A 27,929-nucleotide genomic window follows, 5' to 3' on the forward strand; every position below is an offset into this window, starting at 1 on the left:
AAAGTTTGCCAACCTAAGTCTGATCTACAAGAAAATTTTACATTGCTGGAAGTATTATGTATAGTAATCCTTTTGTCTTTTTTTTTTTTTTTTTTTGAGATTTTATTAGCACGAGCGGGGAGGAAGGGCAGAGGGAAAGGGAGAAGCAGACTCCCCACCAAGCAAGGAGCCTGATGTGGGACTTGGATCCCAGAACCCTGCGATTATGACCTGAGCCACCCAGGCGCCCTAGAATATTTCTTTGAAGTAGGCAGAGAATTCATTTTATATCAGAACTATTTGCTGACTGCTTTATGTATCAGGCACTATTTTAACTTTATAGATAGGGCAGCTAATGCTCAAGAGACATGAGCTGCTATTACAAACAAGAAATACTGTAACTTTTTTTTCCTCCCAGCTACAACACCACAGTTACATACCAAAAAATAAAAATGCAATAGCTTGAGTGTCTTAATTCATTTACGTTTTAAAACATTTTGAATATTTTGTTTAGAAAGTACTTAAGTAATTTTATCACTTAGGACTATTCTCAGGAAGCAATGTTTTGTTAACAGAACCATGGAAAACAAAGTCAAAAAGCTTTCTGTAAAGCCTTTATTTGTCTGTTATGAATAATTGTTTTTTGTGTTACCCCAAATGATTTAAAAATTTCATTATTTTTATATGCCTGACTAGTATCCATGAAATATCAAAAGTGCAGTCCCCGTCCAAAGAAACAAATGGGCATACTGAAAGGCTCTGATTAAATTGATTATTTTCAGGAATAAAAGTAACTATATCCTCTTTCATTAATTAGATGGTGGTTTGGTTTAATGATTTTCCATGATGTTTTCTTAGCAACATTCTACCAAATTACAGCTTTCCAAAAGTTGTAGTTTTGTGTATAATTCTTTAGTCTGATAGCATTTTCATTCTGAAACTCGAATCAGGCTGAATGTAGCTTTCTTTGTCAATCTAAAATTTATGCTAAATTTTAACCTAAAATTTAAGACACTGATATCCTAGTGCCCATTACCTTTAATCAGAAGTAATAACACTCTTGTTGAAAACTAAATTATCAAACAATGAAACTTAAGGTTATAGTAAAAGTGAAAATGAGGAAAGGAAAAAAAACCCTTGTCTTTTTTATTAAGGCTTTATGGAATAGAATTTGTATTTAATCAGAATGACTAAAGACCCTTTTTTGGCAATGAAAGCAAAAGAAACAAGTCAAATTGTTAGATCTCTTGTTTTTTCTCACCTAGTTATATTGCAACCTCAACTATGTATAGTGCATTAATATGAAATACTTTTGAAATACATAATTTTTTAAAAAATGGAACCTATACAAAAATCACATACTGTTGGATAGGATGTTGAAATGACTGGTGTGTAATATTTTTTAAAACCTTCAGTTTTTGTCAGCACAAATTTCCTTTAATTTTCATTTCCAGTGGGATTTCATTTTGAGGTTTATCGTGTATGAAGCCAGTATAAAGTTTTACATTGTATTAATTCTGGATTCCAAGTCATTTAAGATGAAAACTGAAAGGTGGAGTTTACTTAAGATTAATTTTCTTCTTCTGTGACATCTAAGTCTTCATCCTCTTCATCATCATCTTCTGCCTGTTGATCCTTTCTTAGTCGACAGGTGGATACCTGTTAGAAGTTAACACATTAAAAAATATATTAACTTAAAATATTTTTACATGCTTATCTTTTTAATATGCCCCTACAGAGAAGGGCACATAGAACATATTTCAGGAAGTTAATTTTTAGTAATGAAACTTTCCTATGAGTTACTGTATTTTTTTTTTTTTTAAGATTTTATTTAACAGAGATCACAAGTAGGCAGAGAGGCAGGCAGGGGGTGGGGGGTGCTGAGCAGAGAGCCCAATGCAGGGGCTTAACCCACTGAGCCACCCAGGTGCCCCTAAATTACTGTATTCTAAGGCTGAAAACAGTCAGAGTTTCTTCATTCATTTATCATGTTATGTTTGAGCAAAAATAGGAAATTAACCATTCCATTTCAGTTGGATACCAGCACTTCAATAACATAAAATACTTCAGAGAAAGGGTACAGATTCAGGATATTATGTCAAATATATTTTAGGTTAAGTAATTCCTCGGTCACAAGGTTTTTGTAAACCGGCATTTCAGTGAGAATCATCAAAGGTATAGGAAAAACTTTCAAGAATATTTCAGCTACATAGCTGAAATACTAAAATTTAATACTGTGATTTAAATGGAATGAGTTGAGAATCTGAATTCACTACTTGGCTTTAAGTCCTGATCATTGCCTCTTGGGTCATCTTGCTTCAGAACTTTCTGAGAGTCATCTGGTAATGTCTGGAGTCATTGCTGTCACATCTAGGGGGGTGTGTTTGTGTGTGTTACTGGTATCTTGTGGGTAGAGGCTAGTGATGCAGTTGAACATGTTTAGAATGCACAGGACATTACTCCCCATTCCCTTGCCAAATTATCTGGCTCAAAGTCAATAATGGGAGGTCAAGAAACCCTAGAATGAAGTACTTTTAAAGTACTACACAGATGTTAGCTCATTTTGGTAACATTAGTACCTGGAAATGGAAACAAACTTCGTATGTACTATAATACTAGGTATATGGAACTCACGTGTAAGAAACTTTATGCTGGAATAATAAAAATGTTAAAAAGTTGGTTCCGGGAGAGAGGCATACATATAAAGCAGTAAATAAATGCGTAGAGGAGAACCAAATGAAAATAGAAGGTACTGGGTCACATTTACCAAAAAGTTAAATTTTGAAAGTATTTTGCTCTATTTTAAATTCTGAATACTGGATGTGAAAAAGGGTATAGATCTCTAGATCAGAAGTTGGCAAGTGTTATACCCCAGTTTCCCTCCTGTTTATGTAAATAAAGTCTTACTGTAACAGCCCAGCGGAACTGTTAATGTATTGTTTATGGCTGCCCTTACTAGGGACATAGACCATATGGCCCATTTTTTCTCCAGCTTCTTAGAAAGCAAGGTTGTTCACCCCTCCCCATTTTAGATCTCAGATAACTCAGGCTTTCTTGATGTGGAAGAAATGAGAAAATTGACTCTTATCTAAAGATATGTGCTTCTGTATCTAAGATAATGTTCAGCAAAAAGATCTTTTTTAAGGAATAATTTTTAGTAAGTCATGATAGTGGAATTTTTAAACCCTAAGCAGTTTGACTTCAGAATCTGGCTCTTCATATTATACTGCAGAACAAATCTAGATTAGCATTCTCCTGTCCTCTCCACCTCTGCTCTCAAATGTTCTGCTTTGGAGAGTATTATGTGCTATAGTATACAAAATAAGAAGAGAGCTGCACCTAGTGTAATCTTCCACCATTTTATATAAGAAGGTAGGAGGGTAAATATTAAGTCAGGACTTAAGGGAAACATTTTTAGTACTGAACAACAAAGGCATCTGCTTAAATTCCTTTAAAATTATGTATGGTTTCTAGCTTACCTGTCCTGTTCCAGATATACACTTAGCCGAGAGTGATCTTTGAAGAGGCGACTTTGAATTTGCTCTTACGATATCTAAACGGGATGAATAATGTGGTGGATACACAGAATTTCGGAAAACCTGTTGGGACGATAAAGCAACATTATAACAGATAGGAAACACTGGGAGTCCAGAAACCATATTAAGTTCTTCTTAGTTAAGATTTTTTTTAAGCAACGACATCCACCCACCCACTTGCACCTCCCAGGACAAAATTTCTATTACTATTAATTTAAAAAATTAAATACAAAAAATGTATATTTTAAAACATTTATTTACTTGAGAGAGAGTACATGCACAAGCAAGGGAGGGGCAGAGGGAGAGAGAGGATCCCATGCAGGCTTCATGCCCAGCAAGGAGCTGGTTTCTCAGGGCTCCATTTCATGACCCTGAGATATGACCCGAGCCAAAATCAAGAGTCAGACACTTGACTGAGTCACCCAGATGCCCCAAAAACAAACAATATTTTCAGTTGTAAAGATGAAAGCTAAAAAGTTTATTTGAGCCAAGTAAAGTGACAATGGGTTCTAAAACCATCACATGAGAGCTTTTGCTGAGGAAATGTGTAAGTTGCTACCCTCAGAGGATTCTTGCCAGTACTGAGGCTTCAAGTCAGTCATACCTTTGGTTCTTTGTCTTCTGCCTATCTCAACTCTTACCAATTTAACTTCACTGCAGTATTCTGATAGTATATCACCTAAGTTGGAGCCAGTATAATTTATACATTCCAATTTCACTAGAAACTGGAATACTTTTGTCAGTTTTTTTCCTTAAAGCAGCAGTTCCAAATACCACTCTCTTAAGCCTGTCTATACCTTTGTCTTCTCCCATTTCTCTAACATACAAATAGGTACAGTTACCATATGTGAATTTCTTCAGCTTCACTCCCTTTTTCCTCAACTCTTCACCCTTCCCTCCTCCTGCCCCTTTTAAGCAAATGTCATTCTGATTCTTTCCACAGTGCGTATTTCCAGTATGCAAAAACTTGAAACCAAAAACACTTGCTTTCTCCACAGGTTCTTTCCCCCAGCAAACAAGCTCAAGATAGTCTTTTTTTAATATTCTACTTCATCTCTATTTGTCAAAAACATACAGGTAGGCTTTCACCTTCCACTGAGATGGCTCTTGCCAAAAATCACCAAGGCCATCTTGATCGTTACTGAACTGGTTATGAAACTTCTTTTCCATGCATGACATCTCTAAACTCTTCATGTGCTAGCTGCCCTATTTCTTCACATCTCCTTTTCTACTGCTTATACCTTAAATATTTTTAAAGGGTTTCCCTTAGGCCATTTTTTTTTTCTTTTTACACCTTTCTCTGAAAGATCTTATCTATATAGTGTTTAATGCCCACCTTTCAATGAATTCTCTATAGGCTTTCTCCTGGTAGCCATACTTCTGTGCCCAACTACTTTCTGTTCTCACAGACCAATACCGTCTAGTAGCACTTTCTGAGGTGATGGAAATGCTTGCTATTTTGTGCCGTCCAAAATGGCTACATGTGGTTACCAAGCCCTTGAAATGTAGTTCATATGAATGAGGAACTGAATTTTTAACTTTAGCCACATTTGCCTAGTGGCTACTGTGTTGGACAGTGTAGTTCTACATTAACCTTTACAATGAAAGATGTTACCATACATTTAGTAAAGCAAACTAAACCCTGGACATTGTCCCTCAATTTCTCATCTGAGGTACTTCTATTTTAATTTATTGACTCTACACATCTTTCTTTGTAGCTTACTTAGAATTATCTTACTGAAGACCAAAATATATTATTAAAAAACCTTCTGGGCTCCTGACTACCCAGGATCCAAATTCTTTAGGTGATATTGAAGGCTTAAGACCACTTAACCTACTTATTAACTTAAACCTACTTATTACTCTTCACTTCTAGCCTATGAACCTACATGTAGAACATATTCTACTCTGCCTTTGCAATGCTGATTTCTCAGCCCAGAATTCCAGCAAACTCACCATTCAAGAGCCAAGTCAAATACCATCTTCCAGTTTCTCCTATTCTCTAGCCAGTCTATTTCTCCTATTCTCTAGCTCCTATTGTTCATACTTTCAACACAGCTTTCATTTCATTGTTCTGTAATTACATATCTATCTCTCTTACTAGTTTTAAGTTCCTCTAGAGCAAGGAGCCTTGTTTGATTTTTCAACTCCTCCCAGCTTAAAACAGTAACATGATAAGTAAATGATGTTAACATGACCTTAATCCCCATGTTTTGGGTGGGGGGGAACCTCAAACTAAGGGATGTCTCTGCACATTTCTTTAAACCTTAGAGCAGTGCAAGACACCAAAGAAATCGATGAAACCTAGCTCCACAGGTGAGACTTGTGTTTTAGGGCACTTCAGCCATGCTAATTAGATTATTTACATGTTATTGAGGACTGAATAACGTTTTGGTGCCAGATATGAACACTGGCACCCAAGTATGATATAAAAACTAGGTGACTCATTAACCAACTAGTATTTGGAAAGGATATATTTTTGTTAGAAAAACATTCCTTTTTTAACTGCCCTAGCAAAGATGAGGTTCAAAGTGGGAAATGGAAGACAGTATACATTCATGAGATTAAAGTTCAAACCAGGTAAATATTAAAATTATCTCAGTGCAAAACAACAGATTTACAGGAATATTTATTGGCAATAATGCATTTCCCAATATGGTCCAAGATCTCTTCTAGGAGTAAGTCTCAAGATGTTCTGAAGTGATTGCACAGAGGTGGTCTTTTGAAGGGGAAATGAGCCCAACAATGCTTTTTTATGTGAAGAACAAATAAGGTAAGATGGTTTGTAATATAACTAGATGCCTAACTGCAAAAAATTAGCTGCTACCAGAATAAGTCTTAGCAGTTCTCGTAAAGCATGGACTACCTAAGAAAAATAGCAAGTTCTTTCTCTGTTCTTCTTCAGATATTTTCTCTACTTATTTCCAAGAAATGTTTGTTGAAAGGATACTTTTCTCCTTGGTACTTGTTTGATATCATTTTACTTCCCCTGGTCCCACAGCTTTCCCTAGACTTAACTCCTCTCTTCTCCATGCCAGTCTCGATAGCCACAATATAGTTTATTCTTATAGTCTGTTATGCCTCAGGATCTTTGTGTAGCTGTCTGTATCCGTTGCCTGAACGGTGTTGCCAGGGGTTCTCTACACATCCCTCAAACTTCTCATTGAGAAATCATTCTTTGATTTCTCTAGACTATTTAGAATCCTCTATCACATATGCTTAAAATACACTATATTTTTTTATGAGACTGGTCATATTATAAAACTTAAATAGTTACACAGCACAGGCATACCTGGTTTTATTGCATTTCACTTTATTGTAGTTCAGATACTCTGTTTTTTACAAACTGAAGGTTTGTGGCAACCCTGCTTCAATCAAGTCTGTCAGTGCCATTTTCCCAGCAGCATTTGCTCACCTCCTATCTCTGTGTCACATTTTGATAATTATTGCAATAGTTTAACCTCTTTCACTATTACTATGTATGTTATGGTGACCTGTGAACAGTGATTATGACTCACTGAAAGCTTAGATGATGGTTAGCATTTTTTAGCAATAAAACATTTAATTTAGGTTTGTATACTTTTTTAAAGATCTAATGCTATTGGATACTTAAGAGACTATAGTATACAATACCATATATTAACTATACTGGAATTAAAATTAAAAACTTAAAAAATAGATTATAGTATAGTATAAATATAACTTTTTTAAGCACTGGAAAACTGGAAAATTCATCTGACTTGCTTTGTTGTGATACTCCTTTTGTTGCAGAGGTCTGGACTGCTGCAATCTCTCTTGAGGTATGCCTGTATGTTTTTTAATGTGTGAACTCCAAGGTAGATTTTTAAGTTTTTGCTCTGACAGATCAGATCATTTCTAATTTACAGTGCTAAATCCTCAGAACTTAGAATGCTGCCTGCCATATAACAGGTGCTCAATAAATAGTTGTTCAATGAACATTTAATGAGGCAAATACTTTATCTCCATTTTAGGGATAAGGAAGCTGAAGTATGAAAAACTTACTCAGTATTGCCTCACTACGAAGTGGGGACTTTGATACTTTGTTGAAAATATATCTACCACACAGCCCTGAGATCCTTAGGTTTTCTTGAATCTCTACTCTCTCGAGCTACCTAGCTAGCTGATTAATATTAGTAAGAGAAATGGTGTGACAAAAAAACCTAGCTAGGACCTCTGGAATGAGAAGGAAGATCTTGGGGTCCAAAGGAAATGAAGGTACTTTAGTGACTGTTAACAAGTGGCACGTCAAGGACATTAGAAAAAGGAGAATGAAAATACTTGTGAAGAGGAAAAGTGGGGGATCAATTCTGAACCTGCCATTTAGTGCAGTGTTGTTTCTTGTAGGGAATGGTGCACATCACTCACCAAGAAGCACACTCTGTGCAGGACAGAGAGGGTAATACAAACAGTGTCAGTAGTCGACTTCCGGGTTTGGTCCTAGCTATATTACTTATTAGTTATGGGACCCTCTGGGAAGTTTCTTAACCTTGTTCTGCCTAGCTTTTCTCTTCCATAGATATCAGGACAATAAGTACTTCTATCAAAGTTGATGGGAGAATTAAAATATAATTAAAATGCACAGATCAGTAGCTGTCCAAAGTAATCACTATATAAACATTTTCTATTTTATTATTTTACAAATGACAGAAGCTTGGTCTATTTTTTTAAAAAACATAGTACATGAAAGGAGTGAAAATTAAGAAACCTTAGCTTTAGTATTTGGAAAGAATGGACACTTAGGAAACCATCTATTGATAAACAGAAATATGATCATATATGCATAACTGATAACAAACTGGGAGGTGAGATGTTGGCACTGGAAAACATATACACATATATTAAAAAATGTGCCTTTCTTCATTTTAGACAAGCTGTAGTCTGTTTCAGTTTCCTGGAACCAGTGGAGTAGTGAGAAGGCCCAGGTGATTGCTTTATGATGGACAGTTAATAAATAAACAACTTGGGGAATCTTCACAATTGTCAAATGGCAGACACTCCCAAATTCTATCACTTATTAATATAGAATTCCGGTTATATCTTGAAACTACCTGGCCTTTTTCACTTCTACTACAGAGATAAAATATGGATAAAGTATGTCTCCAATATTTTATCTGTTTTAGCAAAAATACTTTTCTTTTTTCTTCCCTTGCAGAATGTAGGAGGGTAAGATATTTACTCTTCAGATGTGCTTGCTGAAGCCAGGCTTAGATATTTAGGTGTTCTGACATTAGCTGGTCAATTGGATTTGCACTGAACTCTCAGTACGAAGCAAGTTTTAGTATAAATCTACATTTATTTCATAGCATACTGATTAAATCACACAAAACTGGTCAGAATCCTGATTCTACTATTTATAGCTAAGCAGCTATGGTCAAGTTAAGTTACTTAAAGCCTCTAAACCTGTTCTGATAGTTGTAAAATGAAAATAATAACAGCATCTATCTTATAGGATTGTGTGAGGAGTGAATGAGAAAATGCATGTGAAGCTTTGGGTATTCTGCATAGCATAAGGACTCAAATGTTAGCACAAATCAATGTCATGATTAGTATACTTAAGTGACATCACCAGTCAAAAATGATACATTGTTTCACATAATGGCCTTATTAACCAGCAATTAATAAATTAACTCTTGGAACTTTACCATGGTTAATTTAAAAGTTAAAAATACGTACTTAGAAAATCATAAAAGTTTAGCTGTTTGGGACTGCACACAGTAATATAAACCACTGTAGTTGAAATTTAAGATATTTTTACCCACACAACCTAATGCTTTCTTTTAAATATTTCCATCTTAATAGAAGAACTGAACTTGGACAGACATAGTCCTACCTCCAGATCTTCTTCTTCATCAATCTTTTGTATGTTTTGGTAGGCAGCAGTGTAGACCTCTAAAGCTTTGCCATGAAATAACATTTCAATAGTGATAAATTCTGAAAATATAATCTAAAAAAAAAAAACCAAACATTTTGAATTTAAACAATCATCAATTTGTAAAATCAGTAAATTTATTCCTTACTGTAGTCTTGGCATTTTATGAAATACAGAGGTATCTCTTTCCACAGGGCAAATGAAGTACAAAAGATAACAGGAATAAAAACAGTTGCAAAGACCTTTTACAGCACAGCCTTGAAATTATACAAAATACTTCCTATCTCACCATTTACTTCCCACTTATTTTTTAAGTTAGTTTTTTGTATACCTTGTAATTGACATTTGTGATAAAAAGATCTGACTAAAATGTATATACCATTATGTACTCTGTTATCATTTGTCTCTAAGTATTAGATAAAGCAGGTCAGTTTTAAACCTGGTATTTTGTAATTCCAACTGATGTTTAAACAATAGAATGTTTTTTAGACAGGAATTATATCCCATCATATTTCTATGTGTTCTTGTATTCTCTAACCACAAAGGAATTACTTGCTAATTATATTGTTACCACTGATGATAGTATCATGCATTTGCATAGCCTTCTAGTTTACAACATGACTTGTCTAGTGTTGCTCATAGCTAGAATGTTGAAACTTGGGTCTGATTCTTCAATGGTTACAGTTCTTATTGTACTGTGCTATTTTTGCTGGAATCAATCGTTTCTTTCATAAATAAACTGCATGTAAACCCTGTAAGCTTGATAACAACTTAAGACAAGGAAGATGATACACTAAGAGAATGAATGAAGATGTACATGTTGATCTAAGCAGGGGTGAGATCATCGGTAGGTAAGGAAAGGATACAAACCAGACAAGTTTTCAATAAAATAGGATCTTTTCCTTTTGTTAACTTGTCCCTTATCAAAATAAAAAATCAGAGCATTAAAGTAGAAAGAAGTGGATGAGGTAGAAAATACTCAAGCATTGTCCTTAAAGGGGCAAGAGAGAAGAGATGGGATATAGAAGGATCAAATAATAGAAATCGTCCTGTACTTTGGAAGACAGTGTCACAGATATCCTTTAGTGTCCTTTAATTCCCCCCACCCCCGATCCCCATTCTTTCTTAAGGATTAAAAGAATTATTTAAGGGAGTACTGATAGGCTTCTGATCACTACTCAATGTAAACATTGTAAATGTAAACAGTTGAAAAGTGTCCCTTCTGGTCTACAAAGATTGGGCTCTGGGTTAAGACACAATTATGACTCAACAGTGACCTTTACTGTCAATTCCTATAGGTCACAGAGGATTGTGGTATACTGTAATGGCAACTAATAAGCAGCATTATGCCTAAGAATCTCCAGATACCCAGGAGATACCTTCGAGGTGAACTGGCTTTTGATTAGGACTGAGACTTACTTAGTTGTCAGTCTTCCTAAGATAGCTAGCTGCCTAGCTAGAAAGGAATCAAGTGCCCTTTAGGAGTGTGGGAACTCCTAGAGGGAAAATGGTGGAATAGTCAATGATAAGCCAAAACACTGAAGACTCCTACTTGGTTCTGGTCTGCAGCTCATTTTAGGTAATGGGAACAATCAAGCACAACCTTGCATCTTTCCTTCTGAATCTTAAATTTAGAGATTTTCTACATTTAGTAAATAAAGAACTATATAAAAAATATGTAGTTTGACTTTCTTTTTTTTAAGATTTTATTTATTTATTTGATAGAGATCACAAGTAGGCAGAGAGGCAGGTAGAGAGAGGGGAGGAAGCAGGCTCCCCGCTGAGCAGGGAGCCTGATGCGGGGCTCAATTGATCTCAGGACCCTGGGATCATGACCTGAGCCGAAGGCAGAGGCCTTAACCCACTGAGCCACCCAGGTGCCCCAGTTTGACTTTATTTTTATTCAAGGCTGGAACAGAAAACTTTCTCATTTAGTTAGGCTTAGAATTATACAATAAACCCTTAAACTTGTTTCAGGTAAGTACAGAGAGGTGGAGAAGCAGATTTTACAATGTTACATAGTCAACTATGTTTTAGTTTTTCTTGGATATTTACAGACCATCTGTTTACTTATGTGGAGAGATAAGAGAAGGTATTTATCTTATGCTATAAAAGTATCTGAGAAATAAAATAGCCTCAAATAAGGGATTTAAGCTTAATCAAGTGAGGTGTTACTCCTATTTTTAAATATTTTCACAGATGTATATTCTAAATCTTTACACACTGTTTAGTAACTAATGAAATCCAAACATTTACAACCTTATTACACCTAAATCTGTAGATTTAGGTCTAATTCAAATCTGTTCCACTGTTGTAACTTTGTAGAATACACCAACATTTTAAAGTATTTTTCAAATATGTGAACATAGTTATTAAATTCCTGATGGTCAGAATCTCTGAATGTGTCATCTCTGAACTAACAATTATTTAATACTGCATTTTATAGGATTTATAGTCCCCTTAGTTCATAAGCCCTGAAAAATATGAAGGTATGTCTGGCAATACATTATTTTTATTCATTATCCCTGATAAGAGAAACTACTACATTCTCATTTTAAGACACTGATCAGCTTTTAGTCTGTTACCATTTTCCAATCTCAAAATTTAGTTTCAATTAACAATAATTACTTTACAAATTATCTTTATAAATGGGTATTATTTACTATGTGGAAGGTGGGAGGAATCATTTTCCAGTTTTGTGATATTTTGGTTTAATCCTCTATGGTTTGAACTTTTCTTTTTGTTTTTTAAGATTTATTTATGTATTTATTACAGAGACACAGCGAGAGAGGGAACACAAGCAGGGGGAGTGGGAGAGGGGGAAGTAGGCTTCCTGCTGAGCAGGGAGCCTGATGTGGACCTCGATACCAGGACCCTGGGATCGTGATCTTAGCCAAAGGCAGACGCTTAACGACTGAGTCACCCAGGCACCCAAACTTTTATTTGACAAAACCTGTATTATAACACCTAAATAAGAGGAGAATGGCCCTACTGATTGTTTATACTGTTTATTTTTGTCAGAAACAGTAATGGGAAATCAATAGTACTGGTAATCTGGTATCCCAGACTTGGAATTTTTGACTCAAGAGTCATGAAGCCTAAAGATTATCACAGAAGAGAGTTAAATCCTCAAGTATAGTCAGAAGAGAGTACTGCCAATCATACTCTTTCTAGTTAGAATTTCACAAAATATCTGAAAATAGGCAGAAGGAGAATAACAGCAAGGAACAGCAAAAGTTAGATGACAACTAATGTAAGAAAGAATATAAAAAGCATGTTTTTGAAATAAAATATTTTCAGTGAATGACCAGAAGGGTGGTGGAACTTTCTAAGAACCAATTATATTTAGAAATAATTTTCCTCAAATAAATATAGCTAACTTTCAGTGATCTCATGTAATCTTACCTGGAATGGGTCAGTATGATCAGGGACAGAAGCATTAATGATTTTTTTCCCCTTCTCAATTTTATTTTATTTATTTATTTTTTAGATTTTATTTATTTGTCAGAGAGAGTACAAGCAGGCAGAGGCAGAGGGAGAAGCAGGCTCGTGTTGAGCAAGGAGCCCGACGTGGGACTCCATCCCAGGACCCCGGGATCATGACCGGAGTCGAAGGCAGCCGCTTAAGCGACTGAGCCACCCAGGCTTCCCTTCAATTTTGTTTTGTGTGACTTGAAGGCAATTTGGGCACCTACTCAATTTTCATTGGTGGGGATGGGAGAGCTAATGTGAAATTCTTACCTGCTGACAAGTATTCTGTAAAACAGGAGAGTATAGTAGTAAAGAATATGGGCTCTGGATTAAGATAAATCTGGGTTCCAATCATACAAACATAAGGGCTATATAATATTAAGCACTTTATTCTTTTCTCTAGTTTTTTTCATCTGTACAATGGGGAGAACAACAGTACCAACCTCATAGATTTTGGGGTTAAAGATTAAATGAGATAACCTAATACAGTACGGTAACTGGGTGCTCAAAGCAAGTTAGCTATTTTTATTACTCAAGAAGTACACTTGCTAAGTTAGAAAATGTTCTTTTTCCTAATATTAAAGCCTCCAACTGATTTAATTAGCAAGCAAGACTTTTAGCAAAAAACTCATAAAAGGTCTTACTAACATTTTGGCAAATAAAGGGGAAATAATGATTCTCCAGATTAGAGGCTATTCAATAAATGATGTCAAGAGTAAGTTTTATCTACTTGAAAAGAATGAAATTAGATATCTACCTCATAACCATATGTAAAACACAACTACCAGATAAAATGCTTAAATATTTAAAAATTATTAGATATCACAAATACTTGAAGAAAATATAAGCAAGTATTTATATAATCTTAAGAATAAAAACAACCTTTGTAAGCATGACACTATGTCATGAAATCAAGTCAAGAAGTCAAGAAATCAAAAAGGAGAAGACCAACAGATCTGGCTACAAAAATGAAACTTTAAGGCAAAAACACATCATAAACAACAAAATGAGAAAATACTTTGCAACATAGCTTCTCTTTAAGAGTTAATTTTCTCAATATAAAGACTTTTTATAAATTCATAAGAAAACTACCAATATTTAATAAAAATACAGGCTAAGGGCAAGTGTGGGTAATTTACTAAAGAAGAAATAAGTGTGTCATTAAATATATGAAAATAATTTTGTCTTAAGAGTAGTGACTACAAATTAAGATGACACTGATTCTTTCACCTGTCAGATTAGTTATTAAAAATACTGCTACATTTCATTGGTATACTGAGCTGCTCATGCAAGGTTTTATAGAAATGCTAGTTAAAACTTTGTGGACAGAAATTTAAAGCTTTGTGGACAGACAGTATCAAAATTTAAAAGATATATGCTCTTTGAGTCAGAAGTGTCACTGATAATTTATCTAAAGAGAATAACTGGATCAAAAAAAGGCCAGTGTTTAATGATACAATGAGATTTATAATTGCAAAAGTAACCTAGATGTCCACCAATAAGGAATGGTTAGATACAATAATATATCCATAACAAAATACTATGAGGATACCAAAAAGTATGATATGCATCTGTTTCTTAGCAAATATGTCCATGATACATATTAAATTTTAAAAGGATGTTTGAGGAATAAATGTTTATCCACATAAAATGTGTAGAATATGTGACAGTCAATACCTAAGAAAATTGGTTGTTATTATCTCTTGTGTATATATGCATAGAAAAAAAAAAGTTGGAATGCTATAAACCAGAATGCTAACTGATTATTTCTGACTGGTAGGATTATTGCATTTTTCTCAATACTTTTATGAAAAATTTATGGTGACTTTATATTTAGTTGTAAGAAAAATAAAGCTTTTAAAAATTAAATTTAGATGTTTCTTGCTCATGTCAGCTACTTTGCCATATACTGCATTCCTGTCCCTCTCTGTTGCAGGAGTGAACCCTGGTCAAGATCGTTTCTATAGGTCTGAAATTCCCTTGAGATTCATTTTCCAATTACATGGGAAACAAAGAGGATTGTGATTTTTTTTTTCCTTGAAAGACAGGAGGAGGAATGAGCAGGGGGAGGGGCAGAGAGGGAGAGAGAATTTTAAGGAGGCTGTATGCCCAGCATGGAGCCCGCTGTGGGGCTCCATCTCATGACCCTGGGATCATGACCTGAGCCAAAATCAAGAGTCGGGATTTTTAACTGCTTAACCGAGGAAGCCACTCAGGCACCCCAGGGACTGTGATTTTTCATTCACATTGTGTACAGTAAGTTCCATAACTTTTCTCAGAAAGACAAATATTTTGCAAGGTTCCTATGAAAAGTATCTAAAAATTGTGCTACCTTGCTGATTAATGCTACCAAAATTCAGATGGACTTATAAATTAAACCCACCCTGAAAACACAGTGCTTACTCATTTCTACCCCCAGAGAGGTTAAGGAAGGAGCCAGAAGGTCTGTTCCCATCTGAAGCAGTAGCCTGATTACAGGTAAGAATAAGAATGTTCTATGTTTCTCTCAAAATTATGAGTGGCATCCATGATTTTTACTTTTCTAAGAATTTTTCTTGTAAATAGAAATGTGACACATACTAACATCAACAAAGGCAGGCAGCAATCTAACTCTTTTTGACTTGTCTTTGAAGCTTCTGGTATGGGATTTGTGCATCCCTCTTCATCATAAAAGATCTCAAATGAGGCCTGACTTGGAAAAGAAACAATTTGATACTAAGGAGGAAAGATGTATAAAATGGAGATTTAGAACTGTAACAGAGTTTAATGTTGACTTCTGGAAACCATTTCTGGAAGTTTGCTAGATCACGGGAGTCTGCATTTAAAGTGTAGGTTGTGACAGGTGACATCTTATATGTAGAAAATCCTAAGGAATCCACTAAAAAATTATCAATGCTCATAAATGAGTTCTGGAAGGTTGCAGGATATAAGATCAGTGTGCAAAATTAAATTATTTCTGGGTACATTAGCAATGAACATCCCAGAAATGAAATTAAATAAACATCCATTTACAATAGCATCGAGAATTCTAAAATACTTAAGAAAAAGTTTAAGAAGCATAGGGGCGCCTGGGTGGCTCAGTGGTTTAAAGCCTCTGCCTTCAGCTCGGGTCGTGGTCTCGGGGTCCTGGGATTGGGCCCCGCATGGGGTTCTCTGCTCGGCAGGGAGCCTGTTTCCCCCTCTCTCTCTGCCTGCCTCTCTGCCTGCTTGTGATCTCTGTCAAATAAATGGGTAAAATCTTTAAAAAAAAAAAAAAAGAAGCATAAAACTTATACTCTGAAAACTACAAACATGGTTGAAAATACATTAAGGACTATTTAAATAAATGGAAAAATATTCCATGTTCATGGATTGGAAAAATTTTAAGATGGCAATACTCCCCAAACTGACTTACAGAGTTGATGCAATCTGTACCAGCATCCCACCTGACTTCTTTATAGAAACTGAAAAGCTGATTGTAAAATTCATACAGAATTACAACAGATCCAGAATAGCAAAACAACCTTAAAAAAGAACAAAGGAAAACTCATACATTCTGATTTTAAAATTCATATAAAGCAATGCTAATGAATAAAGTGTGATACTAGCATAAAGAGAAATCTATAGATCAATGAAAGACAAACCAGAAACAAAACCATGTCAACCGGTCTTCAAAAAGAGTTCCAAGACTATTCAATGGGAAAGAATAGCTTCTTCAGCAAATGGTGCTCGGGCAAATGGACAGTCACATGCAAAAAGATGAAGTTTAAACTTCAGTTCACACCATACATAAAAATTAACTCAGATGGATTAAAGGCTTAACCGAATCATGAAAACTATACAACTATTAGAAGAAAATAGGGATAAATCTTCAAGATCTCAAGATTTGGAAGTGGACTGTTATATATAACACTAAAAACATTAGCAACAAAAGAAACATATTGGACTTCATCAAAATTACAAATTTTCTGCTTCAAGGAATACCATTAAGATACTGAAAAGAACCCTAAGAATAGGAGAAAATAATTTCCAATCATAGATCTGAAAAGGGACTTGTATCCAGAATAGAAAAAGAACAACTACCACTCAAAAAGAACCCAATTAAAATATGGGCAATGGATCTCAATGGACATTTCTTCAAGGAAGACATACAATGGCCAATAAGCATTAGCAGCAAAATGCAACTCAAAACCACAATGAGATACCATTTCACACCCACTAGGATGGCTGTAATGAAACTAATGAACAGCAAGTACTGGTGAGGATGCAGAAGAATCTGAACCCTCATATACCACCTGTTGGAATGTACATGGTGCAAGAAGTTTCTCAAATGATTAAAGATAGGGTTACCACAGAATCCAGCAATTTAATTAGATATATGAGTAAGAAAAATGAAAAAATATATATCCAAACAAAAACTTCTTGTCTTATAGCCACATAATGAAATATTTGGCCACGAAAAGGAATGCATGACACTAGGATACATACTATGATATGAAAGCATATATATAGCTAATATACATACAATACATACACACATATATGTAGCTAATAATAAAAGATTATGCTAAGTCAAAGAAGCCAGTTACAAAAACCATGTTATGATTCCGTTCACATAAAATGGCCCGAGTAGCTGAATCCATATAGACTTCAGATTAGTGGTAGTTGCTTAGGGCTGGGGTGGTGGTGGGAGGATTGGGGTGTGGGAAGCAGCAAAGTACTAGGTCCTACTTTGAGATGGTAACAATGTTCTAAAATTGAGTGGTAATGGCTGCACATACTGGAACACATTAAAACCACTGAGTTGTACATTTTAAATGGGTGAACCGTATGGTGTATGAATTCTATCTCAATTTTTTAAAAAGTAGGTTTCTTCTTGTCTTATACTTTTGGTGACCACTAAAAGACTTCCTTCCAGGGCAACCTGGAAAGTTCCTTCCAGGGCAACCTGGAAAGCTTGAAAGCCCTTTTCTTCTTTGTGCATCCTCCACTGTGCAGTCCCTCTATGTCCTCATGCTTCAGCCAATCCCAGGTAGTAGAACTACAGTTGGGAATTCTGCACTCACTTTCTCTCTGCCCATTTTGTAACTGGTGATTGCACAGGGAATTAAAAACATCTGTAGAGGTAGTCTGAGCCTGATGTGAGCCCAAAGATCAGAGACACAGACTGCCACGTGTGAAAGACAGTCTTGCAGGCATGCAGGGCAGTAGGAGTGGGGAATCAGACTGCCATCACTAACAAAGCCCTTGGGTGGCAGTGGAATCAAGCATACCTCACAGGTCTCCATTCTCATCGTTCAGGTTAAAGCTAATTATTTTAATAACCTTTCCTTTCTCCTTCAAGTTAAGATATGATGTCAGCAAGTATAAAACATCCTAGCTTGCCCACACTCTCTCACCTCAGTAAATGGGAGTCTGTCGCAGGGCAGCTTTCTGAGATGCTCTTCATGCAGTGTACAGCAGAGTACCAAGTGAATCGAGAGGCTTTAGGAAAGAGGGTTTGGGTCTTCAGGACCAAACCAGAGACCTCTGAGCATGGCTATCAGAAATACCAAAGTTCTGAAATTGTTTGAAACTATGATGGGGGGAGAAGAAGTGCAAATGAATGTTGACTCACGGACTGTAAAAAGGAATGATTATTAAGTGGCAGATGCTTATTTTATTGATGAGAATATAACTTTTGAAGGATGTGTTCTTTGTTAATAGTTATAAAATGACACAATACTTTTCTTTAAAGCTTGATCCTGGAAAATCTGCAGTGAGCCAAAACACATCCTAGATGACTTGCTTTAAAGGACTTAATTTAATTTGGTCACAAGCAATCCTCCAATCTGTCCAGGCGCCTATGACAAAGTCACTGAAGACCTTCTGAAGTCCATGATCCCAAAGGTGTCAAATCTACTGGCTTTTTACAATAAAATAAGGCAATTCTTGTGATACCATATCATGGTGGATGCAGCTTGGCAGATGCAACTTTATGTGACTGGCTACTCTTACCTGTTCATTTACTTGGTAACATGTAGTTACTAGAGAGCACTTAATGAGAGTGTGTTCTAATGGAAAGCACAGATTTTTAAAATACATTATTGGTTTTTAGTTCAGATTTTTGGCCATGATACTTTGGGTAAATTACTTTATATCTCTGCTTAGACTTCACATAAGATATGGATAACAGTACCTAATTCTTAAGAGGTTGCTATAAAGATTAAAAGATAATACATATATAGTACCTGTAACAGCACTGGATGTACAAAAATATAATAAATGTTAGTTTCCTTTGATTAAATAATACTTGTAATAAGCTGAATATCTGAGGAAACGGGAAAATAACATTTGGTATTTTTTATTTATAGTATCTTTTTCATATAGACTATGGGCTAAAAAAATCAGTAGTTTCAATTTTTCATACATTTAAATAAAACAAAAAAAAAAGGTTAGAAAACATGTTTTGAACTTTAACAGTTACTTTGTTTACCTTTATATCCTTTATTTTCTGCTTTTCAAAATTGTCAATAGTTTCCTCCAGATGACGAGTTGTTCGGGTAGCATCCATTGTAGCTCTCTGCAATTCAGTTTCTGCCTGCAAAAGAATTCCCCAGCCAAAGATATAAAAAAATGCAAGTTAGAATCCATTCAACTGAGTCTATTCGTAAATGTTATCATTGCATTACTGGCTTTTCGGCACAACAACCATAAACTGTTCAATAATATATTTCACCATATAAAATAAGATGATCTATGTAATAAGCATGTGCAGAATAAAGAAATCTTTAAATCTGTTAAGTGACATGATTCCTGACTTCAAACCAAAGAAAATAAAACTCCCCTTTCTTCCTACACAACCATTTTTTTTTCCTGTACCACCTTTGGATTATTTACTGTAAAACAATTTTCTACTGTTTTCACCTATTTCACTTTCTATGCCATTTATCATTTGTTCTCTTTCTTCTCATTGTTTCCCCTTTAATCCCTTCTCTCCAAAAAAGGACCTGTGACTTAACTATTTTCAATTTTCTAGTTCTCCAAATGCATTATGTTTCTAATCTTGTAATATCCTAATCAGATATAGTAGGATATACACTACAAATATTTATTTCAGCACAGGGTATATTTTATATTCTTAGAAGCTCACAGTATTACACTATTACCATTGAGTTAGTGCTTAGTACAAAAAATATACAAACCGGCAACAAATTAGATGGCAAGTCTAATGCTTTGCTTCATATATTGTAACCACAAGCACTCATACTACCTAGATCGGTGTTGTATAATCAATATGGTGGCCAATAGCCACATGTGGCTGTTTACATCAAGATTAAATGAAAATTTAAAAACTCTGTCTTCATTTATCCTAATTGCATTTCAAGAGCTCAATAGCCATATGTTGCTAGTGGCTATAGTAAAGGGCAGAACACTTCCAATCTACTCATGTATTTCTCCTAAAAATTATCTCTTACTTTAAAACAACTGTTGCCCAAAAATATTTTGTTAAACAGTAGAGGTTTTAAAAAACATAGCCTAATTGTCTGATTAAATTCTAATAGTTTTGTATCCTATACTAATGTAGTATATTTACTCAAAAGTATCAAATATCATCATTTAATAATTAATCCATGGAGAAAATATGCATTTCTCATCAAAGTGTAGTGACATATATTATTCTAACATCTAGCCCTTGCTTTCAAGAAAAGATATAAATTGAAATAAATAAAAGAGTTTACTATAAGGATCCATTTCTTGACACACCACTTTATTACCCACCTGTGACTGAAATTTTTCATAAAGGAAAAAATACATTTCAAGGAGAACAATTTTTTAAAATAAAATCATATGCTCACGGAATTATATAATCTTGCAATTAGATTATACATTAATTATAGCTTCATAGTGATTATTCTTACATTTAGATTAACTCAAATGTACAACTTTAAGATACTAGGTGTAAAAAATACTTTAATACATGTTTGTATGTGTACATTTGCCATATAGGGTGTAAAGTTTTTTAAAATCATATAAACTTTTAACTTTTAATCACACCCAGTAATCAAAAATAATCTTCTAGGGGTGCCTGGGTGGCTCAGTCGTTAAACGTCTGCCTTCGGCTCATGTCATGATCCTAGGGTCATGGGATCGAGTCCTGTATCGGGCTTCCTGTTCTGCGGGGAGCCTGCCTTCTCCTTCTCCCACTCCCCCTGGTTGTGCTCCCTCTCTTGCTGTGTCTCTCTGTCAAATAAATAAAATCTTTAAAAAATATAATAATTTTCTATTATTACTGGGCTTGAGGTTTTTAAAAATGTAACTTTATCACAGCAAATTCTAAAGTAAAATAGAGCTCCTTTATAGATTTGTATGAAAAATTTCTAAGTTATTTGATACACATTAACTTACTAATGAGAATATTCTAGCAGACTAATTTCTTACTAATAGTACATGTGACCCATACAGTTCTTTACTTGTGACTACTTCCTTTTGACTTATGTCTTTGCCCTCCCCATTTTATCAGAAGTTTCACATTTAAAAAAAAAACAGTTTTAAAATTTAGATGGGTAGGTAGAATTAGCTAAACCAGGGAAGAGTGGGGAAGCAGAAGCTACAGCTGGGCCATCTTAATCTTCCACGACCCTCCAGCAACTACTTTTCATTTCTGAAAGTCTCATATCCTTTTACATTGGGATAGCAACTCACCCAAAATTACACAGCTATTTTTAGCAAAGAGGATATGGGTTTCTATTTCTTCTTTTTTCTGAAAATTCTTCAAAATCCTATAATCCTATAATGGATCAAGTTGAGTAGGAAATGCTTTTGATTAAGATACTATGCTACAACTCTATGAGTAGAGGTGTCAGTGTATTTAATGAAATTAGTCCTGAATGCAAAAGGGCTTCTGAAATGGTGAGCCAGAGCCCTGAGATTCTTCTTTACCCCATCTTCTTCTATCAGTGCTACTCCATGTTATTTTACATACTGAACTTTAACATGCTTCTTTTGAATTGTCAGATGAATTTTAGGGGTCCATCCTGGTAAATATTCCATAATGCAATGACTGAACATTTTTATATTTACAATGAGTATGTTTATATCTAGACTGTCCTTTATTTTCTAGTCTTAGGTTGTCAAAATCCACTCGTTTCCCCAGTGAGCACAGCAGTTCTCCTACAGTAATAATCTGCTCCTTTGTTGTATTTATTTTCCCCCACATGATCCCAAATCTAGTTTCATCTACAGTATAAGACTTCTCCATGGCAGTGTTCACAACAGACCATCTAAGTCAGAAACATTTTTGTCTTAGTGATATTCATTTCTGTGTTGAGTCTCCAGACCAGTACCCCTGATTCAATCCTACCAACCTGCTCAGGATACCAGATGTGACCTTTTTCCTGCCTTTATGTATTTCCCTCCAAACAAAACAATAAAATTTTGACCTCTGATTTCTTAAAAACCGGTGACAACCTGGTCTCTCCCTTAGTCCCTAGTTGTCAGTCATAAATTTTCCAGCATTCTCTGGTTTGCCTGACTTGCTTAAAACCCAGACTCCATAATCTAGTTGTAGATCTTAAGCCTCAATGAGATGTTCCTGCCCCAATCTCCACTAGGCACTCCCAAACCTATGGCTGCCCATTTTTGTTTGTTGCAAGGTTGGGCATATGTACCTTTAGTCCAACGGAAGAAGGACCAGGCAATTGGTGCAGCCCAAAATCACTGCTCAAGGGATTCCCCTCAGGAACAGAGGTGTTCTGGAACCTCAAATGCCCCCACAGAGCCACTCCTCATGTGGTTTCTGGCTGAGCTGGGCAGTAAAAACCTCCAGGAAGTAGGAAGGAGATGTAAGAAGGAATGGGAAAGAGACGCAGCCGATAAACAAGTACTTTCTATACAATTGCACTTACCCCAATTGCTGGCAATTAGCCAGGGACTATTTTCTATTCTTTTCTTTAGTCATGAACAGGGTATGTTCTAGCTTAAGTAACAGTCATTCTTAACAGAAGAGCCTTGTTACAGTAGACAGTCCTATCTAGATCCTTTTGTGTCCAGCTATGAATCTCAATTTTACTCTAGAATCTCCTAAGGGTCTTTGGCTGCTAGTCGTTAATTGCGGTTTCACGTTGTTGTTGTTTTTAAAGGTGAAGGGAATTATACTGCGGCAAAATGACTCTTTTTTCTCAAAAGTGGGGCAGACAGGGCATTATTATATTAGGATTCACAACAGATCTTTAAGTTAATTTTATAATTAATATTCAGCTATGTGGAAAAAAAAACCCAGAATTTTGAACTTACTTTTTATACAAATATCGTTGGTTTTAACTGTTTTATTTTTTTAAATATCTATTATGGAAAACAGTATGAGGGAATTGAATTAGATGGTGTATTCTCTTTAAAATTAGTTGATTTTTATATAATGAGAATTTGTAAATGCATGTGTTTTTCAACTGTTATATTCAAATTTTCTGCACATTTAAAAGGAGAAAGGCATAATTTCCATATATATTTACTTTTGTACGGCATACCTTACAAAGCACATTTTTAAAGATCAAAAGTCAAAGGATACAATGACATGTCGATCAGATGGGTTTCGCTGACGTGTTCTTTCTAACTGAGTTAACTGTTTAGCTTCTCGATTCCTTGCTGTTAATGTTGCTTTGAGGTCATCCTGAAAATAAGCATTTTGATTAATGAAAATCTCTGATTTAAGAAATAAAATGCACATACTCTGTTTTAAGAATGGGAGAACACTGTTTGGTCCAGGCATTATTACTACTGCAAAATTAGTGTGTGTCTTTGTGTGAGTGTGTGCACATGTGTGTTTCTTTAATACCCTCTCAAATAATGACACAGACAAGATAATTTCAATGCAAACCTCTAACAACATATATATTATATATATATATATATATATATATATATATATATATATATAAAATTTTGATTGTGGTGGTAGTTACATGTGTATACACATTTGTCAAAACTCAATGAACACTTAAAACAGGAGAATTTTATTGCCTGTAAATTATACGTCCAAGTTGGTTGAAAAATAGATAGAATCTGGGGTCGTAACATACAATATGGTGACTATAGTCACTAACACTGGATTGCATATTTGAAAGTTGTTATGATTACATCTTAGAAGTCCTCATCAAAGGAAAATAAAATTTCTAACTATGTATGGTGATGGATGTTAACTAGACTTGTGGTGGTCACTGCACAATATATACAGCTATTGAATCATTGTATTGTACACTTAAAACTAATATGTCAGTTATACCTCAAAAAAAAAACACAGAACTTTGTCACACTCACTTTTAGTATACATGTTATTGCCTGCTTTAAAAAGAAAAATACAAACCTATTCATTTAGTAAAATAAGTTCTTCATGATTATAAATATTAATAGTTTAAAGTTTCTGTAATAAAGTATTGCTTCATGTTGCTACGGTTTACTTAGTAAGCTCACTAAAAATATTTCATTTTTCTCAAGATTTTTTTTAAGATTTTTTATTTATTTATTTGAGCTAGAGAGAACATGAGCAGAGGGAGCAACAGAGGGAGAGGAGAAGTGGGCTCTCCGCTGAGCAGGGAGCCCGATGCTGCAGGGACATGGGGCTTGATCCCAGGACCCTGGGATCATGACCTGAGCTGAAGGCAGAAGCTTAACCAACTGAGCCACCCAGGTGCCCCCATTATTCTCAAAGTTCTAAGAAATGATGCATCACAGAGCGTGTAAAAAAAATTGGGTAACAACGCTGTACTTTTTATCAAGAGGACAGATTAGAAACCTCACATTCTTTGCCATAATAGTTAATAATAGCAGGAAAAATGAATTTACTTACTCGTTTCATTTTTACAATGGTTCCATAAGCTTTCAAAGGTTCAACTACTTTGGCTTCAAGTCTTTCAACCTATTGAAAATTATTATAAAATGTAACTGTAAAGAAAATAGACATATCAAAATTTAAATTTAAAACCTGGGCTATTTAACCTGAACATAATTAATTACTACATAGAGTAATGTTTTAAAATGTTTAAAATATCACAGTTAATAAATAAAAGAATAATTACCAGAAATTAATAAAACTCAGAATCTAAAGTCAAACACAATAAAAGCTGTTAAGATGTAGAATAACAATGAAAGCAGAAAAGTTTAAAAAAAAAAAAAGCAAGCAGAAAAGTACCTAGTATGGAATATGGAAAGAAAACAATGTCAGGTTTCTAAGAAATTTATCTCTGCCATACGATCATCTCTGTATTATTTTTCTTCATTATAGTAGCTTTTGTGTAAGTTTCAAGACATCTCAAATTTTAGTACAGCTACCACTTGCAGTGTATTTAGGACAGTGTCGGATATTTTACATAAATTATCCCTGAAATGTAATAGTCCAACTTGCCAGATAAGAAAATTGAAGCTGAAAGATACAGCATATTGGAAAAATTTTAAGCAACACAATCCTCAAAAGCAAAAAACAATTGTATTAGCTGCAATTGTTTTCTGGGAAGCCATTGTATATGACCAAAGCTTGGAGAAAAAAGATAAATGGTCTCAGTGTTGCTGAGCTGTCAAACTGCATGGTTGATCTTTTTATTTAGAATTAAACTGTTTTTCTTAAACATTACAATTTTTATCACATTTTGAGTAATTACTTCCTTTAACAGCACTAGTGGAAGGCAATGAAGAAATGGGTTTTTTAAAGGCAAATATAGCAAAAGAAAAATAACTCCTGGACATTAATATTTTCTTCATCAGGACAAGTAATACAGAATGACATTATTTAATTGTTTAAAATGAACATGTATTATTTTTGCAGCAGGAAGAAGGCTTTTTTTTGGATGATACATATTTATATAGTACATTTCATTTCATACTGATTTTTTTCTATAAACAAGATGTGTATGATTGTTTTGCTTTAAAAGTTATTAGGAAAATGAAAAAAATCAAGTTCTCTTTGAGCATTTATAAATATTAGGAATCCTAAAATCAAAACCATGAATACTCAGGATAGTTTAGCCTATACCATTTCAAATAATCCATACACCGATTATTCAGTGCAAGGATTATTCAAGTCTTTTTTTCTGTTCTCCTTTTTGTTGCCTACCTTTTGTTCATTGTTCATTAGCACCTCCACCATTTGGTAAGCAAGGGAAATAAAAAAGGAGAACAAATGTAAATCAATTCACTTTGCTATTTGATAAATAGCATAAAGGTTTTCTAAAAGGGGGCATTGAAATTATTGTCTTAACATGGGATTTTAGGGTTATCAGTGAGAATAAATTATTTTTGAAGTCTCCAGTTAATGTGTAACTGAGTATATTACAGAATATCGTATGACAAGAACTCAACTTTTCTCAAAAAGTACCTCCAAATGTAATTACTACTCAAATTTCTGTATGAATAGCAAGTATAGGTTCAAAGATCATTATCTCCACTTTGTTTTTGTGAGTTTTTTTGATGCCTGAAATTTCTGTATTCGGCTTTTTAAAAGTACCAAAAGCACTCATGAGAGGAGCACAAGAGAAGTAATGCTGCTTCTAACTGGGAAACTTCTAACATTAATCTGTATCTTGAAACCTAAAATAAATATAAGTGAAAGTGTTTCTGAGGTATTAAAAAAAATTAGGTTTTAGAAAGAAAACAATTACAACACCACCTTCTTCCCTCCTTTCCATAGCAAAAACAAAACAAAACAAAAGCACCCCACAAAGTCTCACTAGTATCTGCGATATAAATCAGTATATCAGTGCTGCTTTTCTTTTTGTCAATGCAATATTGGTCAACTTTCCAGAGCACTGAAGCAACAAAGATCTCTTGTCCATTTATTACTTATCCACTCACATTACCACTCAACCATCTCCAGACATACCTGAAAATATACTTACGTGCATACAAGACACAAGTCATGATCCTTTTCTTCCCCATGGATACTAAGTTTACTACCCCCTGTTAATAGCCACCCCTTGGCCAAAAGCTGGCAAATGAAGTGGAGAAATTGAGGACTTCAGGATACCCTGAAGTTTAGTTTGAAAACGGTACAATCACAAATCACAGGAATCTTCCCTTTAATAGACTCACACAACGTTACATGAAAATGTACGTTTGTCATCAAGGGTGCGTTCGCTACTGCAGTTAGGTGGATTACAAGTGAAAGTCTTCACGGGTCCTTCATCCACTACTTCAGGGCTCATTCATAACAATGACGCTGAGACCTCCATACCTCTGCTTGTCGATAATCCTGAAGTTTGGCAAACTCATCGGCAAAGTTTTTCAGGCCCTGCTTTAAATTTGGGGTCTCTGTAGAGGCATACACGTTTATTTCATTCACCAGTAGGTCTGCTTTGTCTCGCAGTCTGGCAGTTTTCCTTACATAAGCAGCAAAGATTTGGCACAGCTCTCCGAAATGCTTCTCCACGTTTGTGACAGCATCTTGCAGCTGTCTGGTTTGAGCGTCCCTAGGGAAAAGAGGACACAAAACGCCAATCATTCTCATTCGAGATGAGATGGCTTCATCTCCGTTAATTTGATATGCAAACATTCCCGGGGCATTTTTGAGCTTCGAAGGCACAAACCATCTCTGGGGATTGGATTCTGGTCCTCTAGGTCTCCCTTCGGGGCCTGGCTTTAATATCCGGACAGTACAGACGCACGAAAAGGCCGGGCTCTTGCCAGCCGCGCCGGGGTGGCGGCGGCTCCGGCTGCTCCGCGAGGCCCGGGCGCCCGGCAGCCTCCCAGCCGTCTGCACAGCCCGCGGCAGTGCGGGGCCCGGGGAGCGTGACGCCCAGATCGCCCACCCCACCCTTGGCCTGCGGGGCTCGCTGCAGCCCGGGGAGGTAGGCCCCAGAGCGTAAAGGTCTCGGTCCACACCCCGGCCGGGGGTCGGAATTCGGCGCGGAGGCCCCCAGGAGAGAGGCGCCACTTCCCCCACCCGAGCCCTCGCATGTGGGGGGCCCTGGCCAGCGGAGGCCCTGGGACTGTTACCGGTTTTCCAAGCTGCGCCTCAACATCTTGGCTAGCGCACTGCCGGGGAACCGGGCTGGGCCCAACGACCTGGGCTCGGAGGCGTCCGAGCGTGCGCCGGGGCGCGAGCCGCC

The 27,929-nt window shown here is 35.6% G+C and overlaps 1 protein-coding gene across 4 annotated transcripts; it reads right to left on the reverse strand.

Moving 5' to 3' along the window:
* Positions 1-558: 558 nt before the first annotated feature.
* Positions 559-27,918, reverse strand: LOC111146534 (family with sequence similarity 92 member A). 4 transcript variants are annotated; one of them, XM_022502102.1, is made up of 9 exons: positions 27,817-27,918; positions 27,056-27,290; positions 24,680-24,748; positions 23,402-23,503; positions 20,617-20,622; positions 19,331-19,435; positions 9,367-9,480; positions 3,459-3,578; positions 559-1,638 (listed from the first exon to the last, which is right to left on the reverse strand). In XM_022502102.1, the coding sequence occupies exons 1-9, from the start codon at positions 27,840-27,842 to the stop codon at positions 1,549-1,551; spliced, it is 867 nt and encodes a 288-aa protein (XP_022357810.1). In that variant the 5' UTR covers positions 27,843-27,918; the 3' UTR covers positions 559-1,548. The 4 variants fall into 4 exon arrangements, with proteins under 4 accessions (XP_022357810.1, XP_022357811.1, XP_022357813.1 ...); XM_022502103.1 differs by lacking the exon at positions 20,617-20,622 and adding an exon at positions 21,309-21,314; XM_022502105.1 differs by lacking the exons at positions 9,367-9,480; positions 20,617-20,622 and adding an exon at positions 21,309-21,314.
* Positions 27,919-27,929: the final 11 nt, after the last annotated feature.

This window comes from Enhydra lutris, unplaced genomic scaffold (genome assembly GCF_002288905.1).
Source record: "Enhydra lutris kenyoni isolate GAN:26980312 unplaced genomic scaffold, ASM228890v2 scaffoldscaffold14, whole genome shotgun sequence".
Lineage (NCBI taxonomy): Eukaryota > Metazoa > Chordata > Mammalia > Carnivora > Mustelidae > Enhydra > Enhydra lutris.